This window comes from Entelurus aequoreus, linkage group LG01 (assembly GCF_033978785.1).
Source record: "Entelurus aequoreus isolate RoL-2023_Sb linkage group LG01, RoL_Eaeq_v1.1, whole genome shotgun sequence".
Lineage (NCBI taxonomy): Eukaryota > Metazoa > Chordata > Actinopteri > Syngnathiformes > Syngnathidae > Entelurus > Entelurus aequoreus.
The window spans coordinates 61,931,161-61,953,071 of NC_084731.1; the positions used below are offsets into that span (position 1 = coordinate 61,931,161).

Sequence of the window (21,911 nt, forward strand, 5' to 3'; positions counted from 1 at the left end):
ATATATATATATATATATATATATATATATATATATATATATGTATATAAATGTATTTTCTATATATATATATATATTCTATATATATATATATATATATATATATATATATATATATATATATATATATATATATATATATATATATATATATGTATATAAATGTATTTTCTATATATATATATATATATATATATATATATATATATATATATATATATATATATATATATATATATATATATATATATATATATATATATATATATATATATATGTATATATACACAGATGTCCAGAATACTGTGGAATTTTGAGATGAAAACAGAACTTTTTTGTATTGGATTCAGAGGTGTACCAATACTTCCGTTTAACTAGTGACGTCACTTGCATACGTCATCATACAAAGACATTTTCAACCGAAAGTTTAGCGGGAAATTTAAAATTGCACTTTATAAGTTAACCCGGCCGTATTGGCATGTGTTGCAATGTTAAAATTTCATCATTGATGTATAAACTATCAGACTGCGTGGTCGGTAGTAGTGGGTTTCAGTAGGCCTTTAAAGCACCTTTTCCTGAGGGCGTTTCAGTGTTATAACTTCACCTTTATCTTTACTTTTTAGGTCAAAATGCGTCCATTTTCCCTTTCCTGTCTACACACTGTGTCTGCTTGTAAGTACTCTGTGCACTGCCAAACATGCTCCTCTACTCGTAAAACCAGCAATGTCATGAAGTGACGACACGGAGTTATGCCCGTTAAAAAAAATATATATGGCGAACCGATACTTACCGTTTTTGATTTATTAGTACCACGATACTATACTAGTACAGTATATTTATAGTCGTGGTCAAAAGTTTACATACACTTGTAAAGAACATAATGTCATGGCTGTCTTGAGTTTCCAATATTTTCTACAACTCTTGTTTTTTGTGATAGAGTGATTGGAGCACATACTTGTTGGTCACAAAAAACATTCATGAAGTTTGGTCCTTTTATGAATTTATTATGGGTCTACTGAAAATGTGAGCAAATCTGCTGGGTCAAAAGTATACATACAGCAATGTTAATATTTGCTTACATGTCCCTTGGCAAGTTTCACTGCAATAAGGCGCTTTTGGTAGCCATCCACAAGCTTCTGCTTGAATTTTTGACCACTCCTCTTGACAATATTGGTGCAGTTCAGCTAAATATGTTGGTTTTCTGACATGGACTTGTTTCTTCAGCATTGTCCACACGTTTGGGAAGGCCATTCTAAAACCTTCATTCTAGCCTGATTTAGCCATTCCTTTACCACTTTTGACGTGTGTTTGGGGTCATTGTCCTGTTGGAACACCCAACTGCGCCCAAGACCCAACCTCCGGACTGATGATTTTAGGTTGTCCTGAAGAATTTGGAGGTAATCCTCCTTTTTCTTAGTCCCATTTACTCTCTGTAAAGCACCAGTTCCATTGGCAGCAAAACAGGCCCAGAGCATAATACTACTACCACCATGCTTGATGGTAGGAATGGTGTTCCTGGGATGAAAAGCCTCACCTTTTCTCCTCCAAACATATTGCTGGGTATTGTGGCCAAACAGCTTAATTTTTGTTTCATCTGACCACAGAACTTTCCTCCAGAAGGTCTTATCTTTGTCCATGTGATGTCAGATGAAACAAAAATTTAGCAAATTCTTCAGGACAACCTAAAATCATCAGCCCGGAGGTTGTGTCTTGGGCGCAGCTGGGTGTTCCAACAGGACAATGACCCCAAACACACGTCAAAAGTGGTAAAGGAATGGCCATATCAGGCTAGAATGAAGGTTTTAGAATGGCCTTCCCAAAGTCATGACTTAAGCGTGTGGACAATGCTGAAGAAACAAGTCCATGTCAGAAAAAAAACATTTTTAGCTGAACTGCACCAATTTTGTCAAGAGGAGTGGTCAAAAATTCAAGCAGAATCTTGCCAGAAGCTTGTGGATGGCTACCAAAAGCGCCTTATTGCAGTGAAACTTGCCAAGGGACATGTAAGCAAATATGAACATTGCTGTATGTATACTTTTGACCCAGCAGATTTGCTCACATTTTCAGTAGGCCCATAATAAATTCATAAAAGAACCAAACTTCATGAATGTTTTTTGTGACCAACAAATATGTGCTCCAATCACTCTATCACAAAAAAATAAGAAAGCAGAAATTATTGGAAACTCAAGACAGCCATGACATTATGTTCTTTACAAGTGTATGTCAACTTTTGATCGCGACTGTATATATATATATATATATATATATATATATATATATATATATATATATATATATATATATATATATATATATATATATATATATATATATATATATATATATATATATATATATATATATATATATACTTATATGTATATATATATATATATATATATATATATATATATATATATATGTATGTATATATATATATATGTATATATATCAGTGACGTGCAGTCACTAGAGGCAGGGGAGGCACGGCCTCACCTGCCATCATGGAAAGAAAAAAAAAAGTAAAAACAAAGAAAATTAATTAAATTGTATCCAGTGATTATACTAAAGTTATTTTCCATTTAACTTCACCAGTTTTAGATTATTTTTATTTTTATTTTCACATTTGCCGTTCAAATACTGAGAAGAGACGGTGCGGTGATCAGCAGCCAGTTGAGGCACGTCACTGCGTTGAGCCTCAACATGGATTGTGCGCAATGACTCGGCTAACTGCTGGCCTGCTGTGCAGTGAGACCGTATTGCTATATGAATTATATTATACATTTCCATAGTTTAGTTAGCTGAGGTATATAATGTACAGTGTATTTTGTCAACAACTGTATGTGTGTAACGTATTTCTTGTGCTGAGCGATCATAATACTGCTGCGAAGACGCACTGTGAGAGGCTCGTCTCATAACCCCGCCTCCTGGTGCCAAGCACCTCCGCCGCAGAATGCACCGCCCGACGGGAGCGTCACACCAACCAAAGCCCACACCCAAACCCTCCACGTGCAAGACCAAATCCACCCAAAAAAAGTCACTTAACAAGAAGCCAAAAAGTGCAAAAACAACAATGCTCGCGCTGGAGAAGCCGCGAACGACCGCAGGGACACAACATTAGGTACACCTGCAGACTGCAGCACGGATTTCATATTTCATTCATTCACAACTCTTCCAACACGAACACCACTGTTCCCGCACTTATAAGTAAAGGTAAGACCATAATAACGTTTTTTTTATTAAATGTGCTTTTTTTGTGTGCCACAGTTTGTAAGTGTAAAGTTAAAGTTAGGTTAAAGTACCAATGATTGTCACACACACACTAGGAGTGGTGAAATTTGTCCTCTGCATTTGACCCATCCCCTTGTTCACCCCCTGGGAGGTGAGGGGAGCAGTGGGCAGCAGCGGCGCCGTGCCTGGGAATAATTTTTGGTGATTTAACCCCCAATTCCAACCCTTGATGCTGAGTGCCAAGCAGGGAAGAATGCTGGTATGAGCTTTTAAACATAACCCGTTAACTGCTGCCAATCAAATGGTGAATAAGATACTCTTTAGGGTTCATAAGTTTGTAAATCTGACTGTGATGAAGTCAGTGCCTCACCTGACATGAACCTCACCGCACGCCACTGATATATATATATATGTATATATATATATATATATATATACATATATATATATATATATATATATATATATATATATATATATATATATATATATATATATATATATATATATATATATATATATATATATATATATATATATATATATATATATATATATATGTATGTATATATATATATATATATTAGAGATGCGCGGTTAGCGGGCACACCCGCGGAGTCCGCGGGTAATCCGCGGGTCGGGCGGATGCATGACGAAAAAATAGATTTTAAATAGATTCGGGCGGGTGGCAGTTGAACCAATTCAGAAAAAAAAATACATAGTTAAATGTTGTTACCCATGTGAATGATCGAGGGTGAGTTCTTTGTTTCTTTAGGTGGGTTTATTGTAGGCAGTTTTCATGAACGTCCACCCAGTGCGGCAACATCACACAACAACAACAGTCACGTTTTTGTCCCACCGTAAAGCAGGTCGTCTGCCGTAAACAGCAATGCTGTGACAGTCTCAAACAGGGCAACACTGCCAGCTAGTGTACATGCATATGTGACAACCCACATACGAAAAACGAGCAGCACTCTTTGAAACAGGCAATTATTCATCAGGCACTGCTGTCACGCCAAATTTCTTCCCCCCTACAAAAGCCTTCCCCCCATTTACTTCCGGGGCTGCGTCCAATAAAGTCACAAAGTTGCCGGGGGTCCTTAACCCGCACACGACTGTCCTGTTTCGCGCCTGTACAAAAAAAAAACAATCATCGATTTCTTCAGATACCAGCAGCTGTCAAAGACCAAGTATCCTTCCAGCAACGGGCAGTCAAAGCCGAAGTGCTATCGATCGCTGTCAATGACGTAAGAGGAAACATGACCACGGAAGTAAATGGGGGGGGGAAAGGTATTTGTAGGGGGAAGAAATTGTGGTCGGGGGTGGGCGTGGTTGGGCCGGGGTCGTGGTTGGGGTCGTGGTTGGGGGCGTGGTTAAGGGCGTGGTTAAGAGGGGAATATATTTAAGCTAGAATTCACCAACTCAAGTATTTCATATATATATATATATATATATATATATATATATATATATATATATATTTATTTTATTATACATATAAATAAAATAAATACTTGAATTTCAGTGTCCTGGAGGCTTTCCAGTAGATGGCAGTATTGTCCTGTTTAAGAGTGTCACAACATTGCAGTTTACGGCAGACGAACTGCTTTACGGTAGACTAAAACGTGACTGCTGTTGTTGTGTGTTGTTACCGCGCTGGGAGGACGTTAATGAAACTGCCTAACAATAAACCCACATAAGAAACCAAGAACTCGCCCTCCATCATTCTACAGTTATAACGTGATTGGGCAGGCACGCTGTTAATATTGTGGGAAAGCGGACGTGAAAACAGACTGTCGCCGCTGTCCCCACTCAGGTCCGCATTGAGCTGGAGGGGGCGCGGCCTCCAGCTCCGGCTGAATACCGGGAGTCTCCCGGTAAAACCGGGAGGGTTGGCAAGTGTGCTCTAATGCGTGGCCAAGAGATATTATTGCGTGGCACGCATTGAATGTCTCTGCTGCATTGGATCAGTCTCATTTCTTTAACAGGAATGCCTTGTATCGTCTATATTAGATGTATGACAACGGGTGGGTGGCGGGCGGTTGTGGTTTTGATAAAATGTTAGTTCGGGTGAATGGTGGGTGGATGACGACTTTTGTGATGCGGTTGCGGAATAAATAATTGCCTATCCGCGCATCTCTAATATATATATATATATATATATATATATATATATATATATATATATATATATATATATATATATATATATATATATATATATATATATATATATATATATATATATATATATATATATATATCCACCTTGACAACAACAGCTGGTAACACACCTGGACAACAACAGCTGGTGACACACCTGGACAACAACAGCTGGTGACACACCTGAACAACAACAGTCGGTGACACACCTGGACAACAACAGCTGGTAACACACCTGGACAACAACAGCTGGTGACACACCTGGACAACAACAGCTGGTGACAGACCTTGACAACAACAGCTGGTGACACACCTAGACAACAATAGTTGGTGACACACCTGGACAACAACATCTGGTGACACACCTGGACAACAACAGCTGGTGACACAACTGGACAACAACATCTGGACAACAACAGCTGGTGACACACCTGGACAACAACAGCGCACCAGCAGAAGGAACAGTCCAATGGACTGGTTAAAATGTGACTCCACAACCTGAAGATCCTGATGAAGGACATATGAAACATCATCATGACCTCTGAACAGATGCCAGGAAGATCTTCATGCACTGAACAGCAGGGGGCCCAAGGTTGATCCCTTGGGTACCCCCACTGAGAACTTGCTGCTCTTACAGTTCTTGTCCTGACACAGGAAATAGAAGACTTGGTGAAAACATCATGCAAGATTTTAGACCTTTTTGATGTCGAGCAGTTTTCGACGGTGCAGAACTTCACCTCATCAGATCTGGAGCTTTGTTGTCCGACTGTATTTGATAACTAAAAAGCAACTTCATTTCCAGGTAAACATTACCAGGAGGGCCAGTCCGTGTATCCTGACCAAAACACAGAGCAGAGCGCGGTCTTCCCTGACGGCACACCTTTCACTGACGCCCGGGACAAGAAACCTCACTACGTGTACGTGTGGAAAACGTTGGGTAAGACCGTTTCACTTCCACACCAACAAACGTACAGCTGCATGAGTGGGACACAGGAAATGACACGGGCTTAATGAACATGTTTTGAAACTAATGTCAGGTTCAACCAACTTGGAAGAACCTTTGCACAAACACTAGGAATTAAGTTTGACACATGCCTGTGCATAAAGTTTTGGTGTTGCTTGCTTACGGGTACTTGCTCGCATCATTTATTGAACAGGCGTCAACCTGCAGTCCACACCTATCTCTTATGTGTGACTGCCATCTACTGGTCACACTTATCATTACACCATGTACCAAATAAATTTGCTTCAATGTCGGTAAGCACAACCAGAATTAATACGTACATTAGGCGCACCACGTTATAAGGCGCACTGTCCATTTTTTGAGAAGGTTTGAAGTAGGTTGACGCACAGTACGTCTAACTATGGTAGCCGTAATGCTCTGGCAAGCCAACAAGCAGTGCGACTTGGTAGCTTACCGAAGTCATACTAAAACATTTTGACAGATTTTAATGTTCTATATCATCAATGAAACATCAAAGTTTTGGTGTTGCTTGCTTACGGGTACTTGCTGGTGTCATTTATTGAACGGGTGTGAACCTGCATTGCACACATGTCTCTAATGTGTGACTGCCATTTACTGGTCACACTTATCACTACACCATGTACCAAATAAAATTGCTTCAATGTCGGTAAGCACAACCAGAATTAATACGTACATTAGGCGCACCACGTTATAAGGTGCACTGTGCATTTTTTGAGAATATTTGAAGTATGTTGAAGCACAGTACGTCTGATTATGGTAGCCATAATGCTCCGACAATCCATCAAGCGTTGCGGCTTGGTAGCTTACCAGAGTCGTACTAAAACATTTAGACACATTTTAATATTCTATATTCTCAATGAAACATCAAAGTTTTGGTGTTGCTTGCTTACGGGTACTTACTTTCTCGCGTCATTTATTGAACAGGCGTCAACCTGCAGTCCACACCTATCTCTTATGTGTGACTGCCTTCTACTGGTCACACTTATCACTACACCATGTACCAAATAACATTGCTTCAATGTCGGTAAGCACAACCAGAATGGATACGTACATTAGGGGCACCGCGTTATAAGGCACACTGTTCATTTTTTGAGAAGATTTGAAGTACGGTATGTTGAAGCACAGTACGTCTGACTAGGGTAGCCGTAATGCTCCAACAATCCATCAAGCAGTCCGACTTGGTAGCTTACCAAAGTCGTACTAAAACATTTTGACTGATTTTTGAGTGCCGTGTGCAATGTTCTATATTCTCAATGGAACATCAAAGTTTTGATGTTGCCTGCTTACGGGTACTTCCTAGTATCATTTATTGAACAGGCGTCAACCTGCCATCTACTGGGCGGTATAGCTCGGTTGGTAGAGTGGCCGTGCCAGCAACTTGAGGGTTCCAGGTTCGATCCCCGCTTCTGCCATCCTAGTCACTGCTGTTGTGTCCTTGGCCAAGACACTTTACCCACCTGCTCCCAGTGCCACCCACACTGGTTTAAATATAACTTAGATATTGGGTTTCACTATGTAAAAGCCCTTTGGTCGCTAGAGAAAAGCGCTATATAAATATAATTCACTTCACTTCACTTCACTTCACTCTTATGTGTGACTGCCATGTACTGGTCACACTTATCATTACACCATGTACCAAATAAAATTGCTACAATGTCGGTAAGCACAACCAGAATTAATATGTACATTAGGTGCACCGCGTTAAAAGGCGTACTGTCCATTTTTTTTAGAAGATTTGACTAAGGTCTGACTAAGTTAGCCGTAATGCTCCGACAATCCATCAAGCGGTGCGGCTTGGTAGCTTACCAGAGTCGTACTAAAACATTTAGTCAGATTTTAATGTTCTATATTCTCAATGAAACATCAAAGTTTTGGTGTTGTTTGCTTACGGGTACTTACTTTCTCACGTCATTTATTGAACAGGCGTCAACCTGCAGTCCACACCTATGTCTTATGTGTGGCTGCCATTTACTGGTCACACTTATCATTACACCATGTACCAAATAAAATTGCTTTAATGTCGGTAAGCACAACCAGAATTATTACGTACATAAGACTATATAAGCTATAAGGCGCACTTTCCATTTTTTGAGAAGATTTAAAGTATATTGAAGCACAGTACGTCTGACTACGGTAGCCGTAATGCTGCGACAATCCATCAAGCGGTGCGGCTTCGTAGCTTATCAAAGTCGTACTAAAACATTTTGACAGATTTGAATGTTCTATATTCTCAATGGAACATCAAAGTTTTGGTGTTGCTTGCTTAAGGGTACTTGCTCGCATCATTTATTGAACAGGCGTCAACCTGCAGTCTACACCTATCTCTTATGTGTGACTGCCATCTACTGGTCACACTTATCATTACACCAGAATTATTCGGTACATAAGGCACACTGTCCAATTTTGAGCAAATTAAAGGATTTAAAGTGCGCCTTAAGGTCTGAAAAATTTGGTATATATATCACTAAAATATGGAAATGAAGCCGTTATGACGATTGGTGTTTTGTTGTAAGATAGCAACATAATCATATTGCAAATGTTGGACTTCAGGGAAGTACTGGCAGGTGGCAGATGGACCCTCCTCCTCCCTCACCGTGGCCACAGACAACGTGGCCCTGGGCTCCTACAGCATGGAGCTGGTCATCTACCACTGCCGGGGGAAGAACAAGTTCATCCCGCTGGGCTACGCCTCCACGGTCTTCACCATCACAGGCGAGCATCAGAACAATCCAACACTGTTCTGTCCATGTTGGAACTTCTCCCGCTGACTCCTGACTCCATCTGCAGACCAAGTCCCCTTCACCGTGTCCCTCAGCCAGGTCAGTGACATCAACCAGGCCGACTCCAACTTCATCCAGAACCGGGCCATCGCCTTCGGCGTCAACCTCCACGATCCCAGCCAGTACATGAGCGGCGCCGACGTCAGCTTCAGCTGGGACTTTGGAGACGGCTCCGGGACGCTCATCTCCAGGGAGCGCACGGTCACGCACACCTACCTTTCAGTGGGCACCTTCAAACCCCAGGTGGTCCTGATGGCCAGCATCCCCAATGGCTGCACGGCACCCTCTGCTGGTGAGATGGTGCACACACACACACACACACGACCCACATATACAGTAAAGAAAATGTATTTTCATGACATTATTTACATTTATTGCTTCCTAAAATTTCCCCATCGTGGCTGAATTGAGTTTATAAAGCTGATTTTTCAAAGTTGTCTTCTACTTCCCTTCAGTGGTTCCTGTTGACGCCTCTGCTGCCTCGCTCGTGGTGGTGACACCTGCACCTGACCCAGCAGCAGATGTTCCTGCTGCTGATGCCGACCCAGCAGCCGCAGTAGCATCAGCAGCAGCAGAAGCAGAAGCTGTTCCTGCCGCTGACACCAACCTAGCAGCAGCAGAAGCAGCAGAAGATGCAGCAGCAGAAGCAGCAGCAGGTACCACAGAAGATGCAGCAGCAGATGCCACAGAAGATGCAGCAGAAGAAGCAGCAGCAGATGCCACAGAAGATGCAGCAGCAGATGCCACAGAAGATGCAGCAGCAGAAGCAGCAGCAGGTACCACAGAAGATGCAGCAGCAGATGCCACAGAAGATGCAGCAGCAGAAGCAGCAGCAGATGCCACAGAAGATGCAGAAGCAGATGCCACAGAAGATGCAGCAGCAGATGCTACAGAAGAAGCAGCAGCAGATGCCACAGAAAATGCAGCAGCAGATGCCACAGAATTTGCAGCAGCAGAAGCAGAAGCAGAAGCAGCAGCAGGTACCACAGAAGATGCAGCAGCAGAAGAAGTGGAGGCCGCCTCTGTTGCACCTGCAGGAATCGACACAGCCATCGTCCCAGCAGAACAGGATGCAGCTTCCACCGCTGCTCCAGAGGAGGCGGATGGCGAGGTTCCCACCGCTGAGGAGACGGCAGAAGACGAAGCAGCAGAAGACGAAGCAGCAGAAGACGTGCCTGCGATCGCCGCCTCAGCAGCACCAGTGGCCGAGGGAGAGGAAGCCGCCGTCGACGCGGCCGCTGCGGTTCTCCCGGAGGATGTGGACGCTGCAGTCAGCGCCGCTCCAGAAGTTGCTGCTGCAGACGCTGATGATGCTGCAGAGCTGCTCCAACCTGACCCTGAAGCTGATGGTGGAGTTCCTGCAGCCACGGAGAGCACAGCTGGAGAAGAAGCAGCTGATGCCGAGGCTGAAACGCCTGTGACTGATGACAACCTTGAAGATACTGCCGCTCCAGCAGGTGTGTCATATATATATATATATATATATATATATATATATATATATATATATATATATATATATATATATATATATATATATATATATATATATATATATATATATATATATATATATATATATATATATATATATATATATTATGTGTTGTTATCAAAAACATTTTCAAGTCTAACCTGAGAACTTATTACCAGGCAGAATTAGTGGAGCCAATAATTGTTTGTTGTGCCTTTGAGTCACTGCTCTGTATTACATATAAACACATCAAAGAGTGCCAGGCTGTAATTTGAGTGTGATGATTGTGTGTGACCAGCAGGAGATGAGGAGATGGTTCCTACTGAGGTCCAAGCTGAAGGAGAAGAAGTGGCTCTGGTTGTTGTCAAGAGACAAGCAGACTTGTCAGCTGACTGCATGGTCTACAGATATGGCTCCCTCACCACCTCTGTCAATGTCATCCGTAAGTCCTGTGTCACACTCAGCAGGGCTCTTTGGTCTTTCTCGTCGCTCTTTGTTGTTCCTCACTTCTCCTAACTCTTTGGTGTTCCTCATGGGTCTTTGCTGTTCCTCACTTCTCCTGACTCTTTGGTGTTCATCACTTCTCCTAACTCTTTGGTGTTCCTCACTTCTCGTGGCTATCTGCTTTCCTCACTTCTTATGGCTCTTTGCTGTTCCTCACTTCTCCTAACTCTTTGCTGTTCCTCACTTCTCATGGCTCTTTGCTGTTCCTCACTTCTCATGGCTCTTTGGTGTTCCTCACTTCTCATGGCTCTTTGCTGTTCTTCACTTCTCATGGCTCTTTGCTGTTCCTCACTTCTCATGGCTCTTTGCTGTTCCTCACTTCTCATGGCTCTTTGCTGTTCCTCACATCTCCTAACGCTTTGCTGTTCCTCACTTATCATGGCTCTTTGGTGTTCCTCACTTCTCAAGGCTCTTTGCTGTTCCTCACTTCTCATGGCTCTTTGGTGTCCCTCACTTCTCATGGCTCATTGCTGTTCCTCACTTCTCATGGCTCTTTGGTGTCTCTCACTTGTCATGGCTCTTTGCTGTTCCTTACTTCTCATGGCTCTTTGCTATTCCTCACTTCTCATGGCTCTTTGCTGTTCCTCACTTCTGATAGCTCTTTGCTGCTCCTCACTTCTCATGGCTCTTGCTGTTCTTCACTTCTCATGGCTCTTTGCTGTTCCTCACTTCTCATGGCTCTTTGCTGTTCCTCACTTCTCATGGCTCTTTGGTGTCCCTCACTTCTCATGGCTCTTTGCGGTTCCTCACTTCTCCTAACTATTTGGTGTTCCTTACTTCTCAAGGCTCTTTGCTGTTCCTCACTTGTAATGGCTCTTTGCTGTTCCCCACTCTTTATGGTTCTATGCTGTTCCTCACTTCTCATGGCTCTTTGCTGTTTCTCACTTCTCATGGCTCTTGCTGTTCTTCACTTCTCATGGCTCTTTGCTGTTCCTCACTTCTCATGGCTCTTTGGTCTTCCTCACTTCTCATGGCTCTTTGCTGTTCCTCACTTCTCATGGCTCTTTGCTGTTCCTCACTTCTCATGGCTCTTTGGTGTCCCTCACTTCTCATGGCTCTTTGCTGTTCCTCACTTCTCCTAACTATTTGGTGTTCCTTACTTCTCTTGGCTCTTTGCGGTTCCTCACTTGTAATGGCTCTTTGCTGTTCCCCACTCTTTATGGTTCTATGCCGTTCCTCACTTCTCATGGCTCTTTGCTGTTCCTCGCTTCTCATGGCTCTTTGCTGTTCCTCACTTCTCGTGGCTCTTTGCTGTTCTTCACTTCTCATGGCTCGTTGCTGTTCTTCACTTCTCATGGCTCTTTGCTGTTCCTCACTTCTCATGGCTCTTTGGTCTTCCTCACTTCTCATGGCTCTTTGGTGTTCCTCACTTCTCATGGCTCTTTGGTGTTCCTCTTTTCTCTTGGCTCTTTGCTGTTCCTCACTTCTCCTAACTATTTGGTGTTCCTCACTTCTCATGGCTCTTTGCTGTTCTTCACTTGTAATGACACTTTGCTGTTCCCCACTTCTTATGGCTCTATGCTGTTCCTCACTTCTCATGGCTCTTTGCTGTTCCCCACTCTTTGTGGCTCTATGCTGTTCCTCACTTCTCATGGCTCTTTGCTGTTCCTCGCTTCTCATGGCTCTTTGCTGTTCCTCACTTCTCATGGCTCTTTGCTGTTCTTCACTTCTCATGGCTCTTTGCTGTTCCTCACTTCTCCTAACTATTTGCTGTTCCTCACTTCTCATGGCTCTTTGGTGTTCCTCACTTCTCATGGCTCTTTGCTGTTCCTCACTTCTCCTAACTATTTGGTGTTCCTCACTTCTCATGGCTCTTTGCTGTTCTTCACTTGTAATGGCACTTTGCTGTTCCCCACTCCTTATGGCTCTATGCTGTTCCTCACTTCTCATGGCTCTTTGCTGTTCCCCACTCTTTGTGGCTCTATGCTGTTCCTCACTTCTCATGGCTCTTTGCTGTTCCTCGCTTCTCATGGCTCTTTGCTGTTCCTCACTTCTCATGGCTCTTTGCTGTTCTTCACTTCTCATGGCTCTTTGCTGTTCCTCACTTCTCCTAACTATTTGCTGTTCCTCACTTCTCATGGCTCTTTGGTGTTCCTCACTTCTCATGGCTCTTTGCTGTTCCTCACTTCTCCTAACTATTTGGTGTTCCTCACTTCTCATGGCTCTTTGCTGTTCCTCACTTCTCCTAACTATTTGGTGTTCCTCACTTCTCATGGCTCTTTGCTGTTCTTCACTTGTAATGGCACTTTGCTGTTCCCCACTCCTTATGGCTCTATGCTGTTCCTCCCTTCTCATGGCTCTTTGCTGTTCCTCGCTTCTTATGGCTCTTTGCTGTTCCTCACTTCTCATGGCTCTTTGCTGTTCCTCACTTCTCATGGCTCTTTGCAGTTCTTAACTTCTCATGGCTCTTTGCTGTTCCTCGCTTCTCATGGCTCTTTGCTGTTCCTCACTTCTCATGGCTCTTTGCTGTTCCTCACTTCTCCTAACTATTTGCTGTTCCTCACTTCTCATGGCTCTTTGGTGTTCCTCACTTCTCATGGCTCTTTGCTGTTCCTCACTTCTCCTAACTATTTGGTGTTCCTCACTTCTCATGGCTCTTTGCTGTTCTTCACTTGTAATGGCACTTTGCTGTTCCCCACTCCTTATGGCTCTATGCTGTTCCTCCCTTCTCATGGCTCTTTGCTGTTCCTCGCTTCTTATGGCTCTTTGCTGTTCCTCACTTCTCATGGCTCTTTGCTGTTCCTCACTTCTCATGGCTCTTTGCAGTTCTTAACTTCTCATGGCTCTGTGCTGTTCCTCACTTTTCATGGCTCTTTGGTCTTCTTCACTTCAAATGTCTCTTTGGTCTTCCTCACTTCTCATGGCTCTTTGGTGTTCGTCACTTCTCATGGCGCTTTGCTGTTCCTCACTTCTCATGGCTCTTTGGTGTTCCTCACTCATCATGGCCCTTTGGTGTTCCTCACTTCTCCTGCAGAGGGCATCGAGAGTGTTGCGATAGTGCAGATGTCCAACGTGGTTTTGATGACCAGTCAGTTGGATCAGAATGCTGTGGACGTCACCATCAGCTGCCAAGGAAGGTGAGCGTGACCGTTTGTTTGGAATTACTGATTCATGATTATTATTATTAATATATATTATTATTATTAATATATATTATTATTATCATATTTCAGTATTAGTATATACTTACTGATTAATGATTATTACTATTATTATTAGATGTGTTTATTATATATATATATATATATATATATATATATATATATATATATATATATATATATATATATATATATATATATATATATATATATATATATATATACACCGTAATTTCCGGACTATAAGCCGCTACTTTTTCCCCTCGTTCTGGTCCCTGCGGCTTATACAAGGGTGCGGCTTATATACGGCCTGTTCTTCTCCGACACCGACAAAGAGGATTTCGGTGGTTTTAGTACGCAGGAGGAAGACGATGACACAATGATTAAAGACTGACTTTTCATATACCGGTAGGCTGGTTATTTTGATAACGTACAGGCGAGCACTTCGTATTACTTTGCACCGTTGTATTATTTGTACTCTGCACGAATGCTGTTTGCCATGTCAAAGATGTGAAAGTTTGATTGAATGATTGAAAGATTTATTGTTAATAAATGGGACGCTTTGCGTTCCCAAACAGTCATCTCTGTCCCAACAATCCCCTCCGTGGTAGCAGGAACCCCTATATACTACGCTAATTACACATCAAAACCCTGCGGCTTATAGTCGGGTGCGGCTTATATATGGAGCAATCTGTATTTTCCCCTAAATTTAGCTGGTGCGGCTTATAGTCAGGTGCGGCTTATAGTCCGGAAATTACGGTATATATGTATGTATATATATATATATATATATATATATATATATATATATATATATATATATATATATATATATATATATATATATATATATATGTCTTAATTAGATTATCCAAAAAATAGTGCTCGATACCGTGGTAGAGCGTAATATGTATGTGTGGGAAAAAAATCACAAGACTATTTCATCTCTACAGGCCTGTTTCATGAGGGATTTCCTCAATCCTCAGGAGATTTTGAGGAAATCCCTCATGAAACAGGCCTGTAGAGATGAAATAGTCTTGTGATTTTTTTCCCACACATACATATATATATATATATATATTGGGCAAGTTAATGTGTTAATTTTGAGTTAACCCATCAATCTATTAACGCTGACAAATATTTTATCGCGCGTTATTGTGTATGTTTTTTACATGCTTTTAGTTAACGCCTATTGCTGGCTCCTGCGGAAAAGGAAATAGAACGCGGAAGAACACAAAACAAGTATGGAGAAGAAGGGTAACTCAACATAACTTTTACAGGGTCATTTTCATTATAAAGTACTTCCAGGTGGCGGATTTGACAGAAGCAAAGTGGTTTGTAGCCACTGCCAAGCTGAATTTTCTTATCACAGGAGTACTTCCGGTCTAAAATATCACCTTAACGCGAAGCACACTGTTGATGCCAGCAAACTATTCAACAAAGCAGGAAGTGGAGCCAGGCTTCGGCAGACTACGTTAAATGCAGCGTGCGGGAGAAGTATAGATAAACGAGAGCAAGAGAAGCTAACAAATGCCATAACGAAGTGGATAGTTACAGACTGTAGGCCCATTAGTGTTGTGGAAGTCGCCGGCCTGAGAAACATTGTGTGAATCGCAACAAGTGACAGCACGTATGAGCCGCCATCAAGACGCACCAAGAATACACGACTTGTATGAAAAGGAGAGGTCTGTAAAAGTGACAACTTTACAACGTGCAGCTGCAGTTGCTCTCAGTGGGGACTACTGGACATCAATCGGTAACCAATGTTATATTTAATGTAACTGTTGTTACCTCAGAAATTGCCTGTAGAATTATTGTGATTGTGGCTCAGGACTTTGTTTTATTTTTTATAAGGAACAGTATAACATTAATGCCCAGGTAGTGGCAATAAGCTTTAATTTTGTATTTGCTTGGATAACATTGTTGAAGCTGAGGCTGAAGATTTACAAATATTTTGTTTAACTGCTAACTGTTTAAAAATGCTGTTAAAAGTGTGTTTGCACAGTAAATGTTATGGCACTTTAAAGGCCTACTGAAACCCACTACTACCGACCACGCAGTCTGATAGTTTATATATCAATGATGAAATCTTAACATTGCAACACATGCCAATACGGCCGGGTTGATTTATAAATTGCAATTTTAAATTTCCCGCTAAACTTCCGGTTGAAAACGTCTAGATATGATGACGTATGCGCGTGACGGAATCAGTCGATGCGGAAGTATTGGTACCCCATTGAATCCAATACAAAAAAGCTCTGTTTTCATTTCAAAATTCCACAGTATTCTGGACATCTGTGTTGGTGAATCTTTTGCAATTTGTTTAATGAACAATCGCGACTGCAAAGAAGAAAGTTGTAGGTGGGATCGGTGTATTAGCGGCGTACTACAGCAACACAACCAGGAAGACAGAGATGGATAGCAGACGCGTTAGCCGCCGAACTCACCTTAACTTCCTCCGTCTCGCCGACCGCATCTGTGATCGGGTGAAGTCCTTCGTCGCACCGTTGATCGCTGGAACGCAAGTGAGCACGGGTGTTGATGAGCAGATGAGGGCTGGCTGGCGTAGGTGGATAGCTAATGTTTTTAGTATAGCTCTGTGAGGTCCCGTTGCTAAGTTAGCTTCAATGGCGTCGCTAGCAACAGCATTGTTAACCTTCGCCAGCCTGGAAAGCATTAACCGTGTATTTACATGTCCATGGTTTAATAGTATTGTTGAATTTCTGTCTATCCTTCCAGTCAGGGGTTTATTTCTTTTGTTTCTATATGCAGTTAAGCACGATGCTATCACGTTAGCTCCGTAGCTAAAGTGTTTCGTCGATGTATTGTAGTGGAGATAAAAGTCACTGTGAATGTCCATTTCGCGTTCTCGACTCTCATTTTCAAGAAGATATAGTATCCGAGGTGGTTTAAAATACAAATCCGTGATCCACAATAGAAAAAGGAGAGAGTGTGGAATCCAATGAGCCAGCTTGTACCTAAGTTACAGTCAGAGCGAAAAAGGATATGTCTTGCACTGCATTCTAGTACTTCACTCGAACGTTCCTCATCCACAAATCTTTCATCCTCGCTCAAATTAATGGGGTAATCGTCGCTTTCTCGGTCCGAATCGCTCTAGCTGCGTTGAAAACAATAGGAAAATGTGAGGAGCCTTTCAATTGACTACGTCACGCTACTTCTGGTAGGGGCAAGGCTTTTTTTTATCAGATACCAAAAGTTGCGATCTTTATCGTTGTTGTTCTCTACTAAATCCTTTCAGCAAAAATATGGCAATATCGCAAAATGATCAAGTATGACACATAGAATGGATCTGCTATCCCCGTTTAAATAAAAACAATTCATTTCAGTAGGCCTTTAATTCATAGGGCAGTACATTTAAAATTAATGGCCGGCAAGTTCTAAGAATGAACAAACTGCACCGAGTTTAGTGAGATTCTCTGAAGGAACTCCATTATTAACATGGACTTTACATTCTAGTCCCCTGTAAAGGAAATCCCAGCAGTGAAGTGTTTTGTGCTTCACCCTTTCTTTTCTTTCTCCCTGATAAAAGAAAATGTTTCTGCTGTTACCTCAGAAATTGCCTGTTCGGAAGTTATGATTGTGGCTCAGGGATTTGTATGTAGATTATATTTATTTTCCATAACAAACAGGATAACTTAAATACCCTGGCAGTGGCAATAAGCTTGAATGTTTGTATTTACATTTTTTGAGTTGATTTTCATAAAATATGCTATTTAACTGCTACTGTTTAACAAGTACTGATTTAAATTGTGTTTGCACAACAAATGTTTTGGCGCTTTTGTTCATATGGGAGAATATTCCAATAAAGGTGCACTACACACTACTTTTGAATTCATTATTGGGTTTTGCGTATACAATGCAGTTAATCGTGATTAATCGGAGAAATAGTGCGATTAATTATGATTAAAATGTTTAATCGTTGCCCACTCCTAATATATATATATATATATATATATACATATATATATACAAAAGACTTCTATGGAAATACAACAACCGAGACTCAGTTTTCCCTCGCCCGGATGCGGGTCACCGGGGCCCCGCAGTTGGGGCATGATGGCGAGCGCCTGGTGGCCGGGCCTGTCCCTATAGAGCCCGGCCGGGCACAGCCCGAAGAGGCAACATGGGTCCCCCCTCCAATGTGCTCACCACTCATGGGAGGGGCCATAGAGGTCGGGTGCAATGTGAGCTGGGCGGCAGCCAAAGGCAGGGCACCTGGCGGTCCAATCCTTGGCTACATAAGCTAGCTCTTGGGACGTGGAACGTCACCTCGCTGGGGGAGAAGGAGCCTGAGCTAGTGCGCGAGGTGGAGAAGTTCCGGCTGGATATAGTCTGACTCAGTTCGACGCACAGCAAGGGCTCTGGAACCAGTTCTCTCGAGAGGGGCTGGACTCTCTTCCACACTGGCGTTGCACGCAGTGAGAGGCGATGAACTGGGGTGGCAATTCTTGTTTCCCCCCGGCTCAAAGCCTGCACGTTGGAGTTCAACCCAGTGGACGAGAGGGTAGCTTCCCTCCCCCTTCGGGTGGGGGACGGGTCCTGACTGTTGTTTGCGCTTACGCACCAAACAGCAGTTCAGAGTACCCACCCTTTTTGGATACACTCGAGGGAGTACTGGAAAGTGCTCTCCCGGGTGATTCCCTTGTACAAACCCCGTTTCCATATGAGTTGCGAAATTGTGTTAGATGTAAATTGCAAATCATTTTCAACCCATATTCAGTTGAATATGCTACAAAGACAACATATTTGATGTTCAAACTGATAAAAAATATTTTTTTTGCAAATAATCATTAACTTTGATGCCAGCAACACGTGACAAAGAAGTTGGGAAAGATGGCAATAAATACTGATAAAGTTGAGGAATGCTCATCAAACACTTATTTGGAACATCTCACAGGTGAACAGGCAAATTGGGAACAGGTGGGTGCCATGATTGGGTGTAAAAGGGTTCAGAGAATCTGGAGAAATCACTGCACGTAAGCAGTTAAGCCCGTGACCTTCGATCCCTCAGGCTGTACTGCATCAACAAGCCACATCAGTGTGTAAAGGATATCACCACATGGGCTCATGAACACTTCAGAAAACCACTGTCAGTAACTACAGTTGGTCGCTACATCTGTAAGTGCAAGTTAAAACTCTCCTATGCAAGGCGAACAGAAACGCCGTTGGCTTCGCTGGGCCTGAGCTCATCTAAGATGGACTGATACAAAGTGGAAAAGTGTTCTGTGGTCTGACGAGTCCACATTTCAAATTGTTTTTGGAAACTGTGGACGTCGTGTCCTCCGGACCAAAGAGGAAAAGAACCATCCGGATTGTTATAGGCGCAAAGTTGAAAAGCCAGCATCTGTGATGGTATGGGGGTGTATTAGTGCCCAAGACATGGGTATCTGTGAAGGCGCCTGTTATATATGTCCCCATTATTTGTAGGTTTGTCTACGTACCAATAAGTAGACGGGCACGGAGCTATTTCTTAGCGTGTCTTTATTTTAGCCGGCACTTCAATACAACGACACAACATCCGGGTTCCCATCATGCATTGCTTACAACTACGGCAAGTTGCGATGTCCAAAAACATAACATCTCCTCCCCCCTTAGAAAGAATCCCCCCCCCAACAACAAAATCCTTATAGCAAAACACAAATAACTCACTGTATCATGGGGTACTTCACCCATTTTTTTATTTTTTTTTAACATTGTTTGGTAACATAACCCTGAGATGAGGTTAAACGGCCTCACCCCGTGACCACACCCATGGGGATTATTCTGCCCCAGTTGGTTTGGGTTGGTCGCTAAACATAGAGTCTATAATTGCAGGCGTTCTGGAGGACGGCGTTCTCTTACCGGATAACGGGGCTCAACGGAATGTTCAGTCTTACGATCTCTGCTGGGTGACTGTGGAACAGCCGTGCGTGTTGGAACATCCATCACAGGATCTCGTAGTGAAGAGTCGGAAGCAGAAGTCTCACCAGTATATTCCATTGTTCTTTGGGGTGGTGGCAGCAGGATATGGGGTGCGCTGAACTCTGACTCGTTCGGAGTATCCACCGACGGCTGGTTGGGGGTCGATGCTGTCGCCTGAAGAAGTTGATCGACGTGTCTTTTCCATACCAGTCCAGCAGCAGTACTGACGGTGTAAGAGACAGGACCAGATCGTTTGACTATGGTTGCAGGGACCCATCGGGGGCCAGTACTGTAGTTCCTTGGTAACACTGGCTCATCCGGAAAAAAGACTATTTCTTTAGCCTTCTGCATTCTTTGTTGAATCTGTTTCTCCTGCTGATGCTGAACAATATCCTTCATCGTTGTCGGCTTCAGAAAGTCAAAGTTTGTTCAAAGGTTTCTTTTGAACATCAGAGAAGCGGGGGAAACTTTAGTAGTGGCATGGGGAGTATTCCTATAGCTCAACAGGAATCTATGCAATCTCTGATGAAATGATCCCTGCTCTTGAGATGTCTTCAAAGCTGGTCACAGGGTGAAATGGTGCGGATCGAATGTGTTGTACGCCATTTGCTTCAAGGAAGGTAGTCATTTCTTGTGACACCAGTTGTGGCCCGTTATCTGAGACCAACTGAAGAGGAGAACCGAACCGGCTGAAAATCTCCCCCAGCCTCTCAATCGTCTTTGCAGTGGTAGTGGTTTTCATTATGGCCACTTCCGGCCACTTACTGTGGGCGTCCACACACACAAGGAGCATACAACCCTCTACAGGTCCTGCAAAATCAATGTGCACCCGTTGCCATGGTTCTTCGGGAAACTACCAGGGATGTAGAGGAGCTAGTTGGGGTGCCTTCCTAACTTCTTGGCATGAGGAACAGGTTTTGGCGGTAGTCTCTATCTCTCTGTCCATTCCTGGCCACCAGAAGTAACTCCTTGCTATCTCCTTCATTCGAACTATTCCACTGTGACCTGCATGGAGCTGTTGCAGAACAGATTTACGCAATGATGGCGGAATAACCACCCTCCTCCCCCACAGTAAGCAACCAGATTGCACCGACAGTTCTGCTCTCCTGGAGAGATAAGGTTGAATACTGGGGGCATCGCTACCTGATCTACCCCCCATCACCATGTCCATCACCGCAGACAGGACAGGGTCAGTGCGAGAGGCCCTCCTCACATGAGCAGCAGCAACTGGCGCACCATCCACCTGACTGAAGTAAAAGATTTCTGCTGCCCGCGGCTCAGGCCTGGTGATAGGAAGAGCCAGCCTGGACAGGGCATCGGCGTTGCCGTGCAGGTCAGCCTTGCGATACTTGATGTCATACGAGTGTGCCGACAAGAGCAACGCCCACCGCTGCATGCGACTCGCGGCAAGTGAGGGTAACCCAGTGTGCGACCCCAGGATGGTCGTCAGGGGTCGGTGATCTGTCAGCAATGTAAATTGTCTCCCATACAGGTACTGATGGAACTTGCGAACCCCATAAACGATGCTCAACGCCTCCCTCTCTATCTGAGCATAGTTAGTCTCTGCTTTGTTCAAGGTCCGTGATGCAAATGCTATAGGCCTCTCTACCCCGTTCGGCATTAAATGTGAAATGACCGCCCCCACTCCATACGGGGATGCATCGCAGGCCAACTGAATGGGGAGTGATGGATCGAAATGGGTCAGTACCCCTGACGTCACTAATGTCTCCTTTGTTTTCTGAAAAACCTCTT

At 43.1% G+C, this 21,911-nt stretch overlaps 1 protein-coding gene across 1 annotated transcript in view; it reads left to right on the top strand.

Moving 5' to 3' along the window:
* The window catches only part of pmela (premelanosome protein a), a 55,042-nt gene that overhangs the window by 11,217 nt on the left and 21,914 nt on the right, over positions 1 to 21,911 (top strand). Inside the window, exons 4-10 of the mRNA XM_062055783.1 lie at positions 6,196 to 6,330; positions 8,929 to 9,090; positions 9,166 to 9,450; positions 9,614 to 9,934; positions 10,013 to 10,615; positions 10,931 to 11,074; positions 14,111 to 14,213. Of these exons, the coding sequence (XP_061911767.1) occupies positions 6,196 to 6,330; positions 8,929 to 9,090; positions 9,166 to 9,450; positions 9,614 to 9,934; positions 10,013 to 10,615; positions 10,931 to 11,074; positions 14,111 to 14,213 (1,753 nt within the window). The remainder of the gene's footprint in view (positions 1 to 6,195; positions 6,331 to 8,928; positions 9,091 to 9,165; positions 9,451 to 9,613; positions 9,935 to 10,012; positions 10,616 to 10,930; positions 11,075 to 14,110; positions 14,214 to 21,911) is intronic.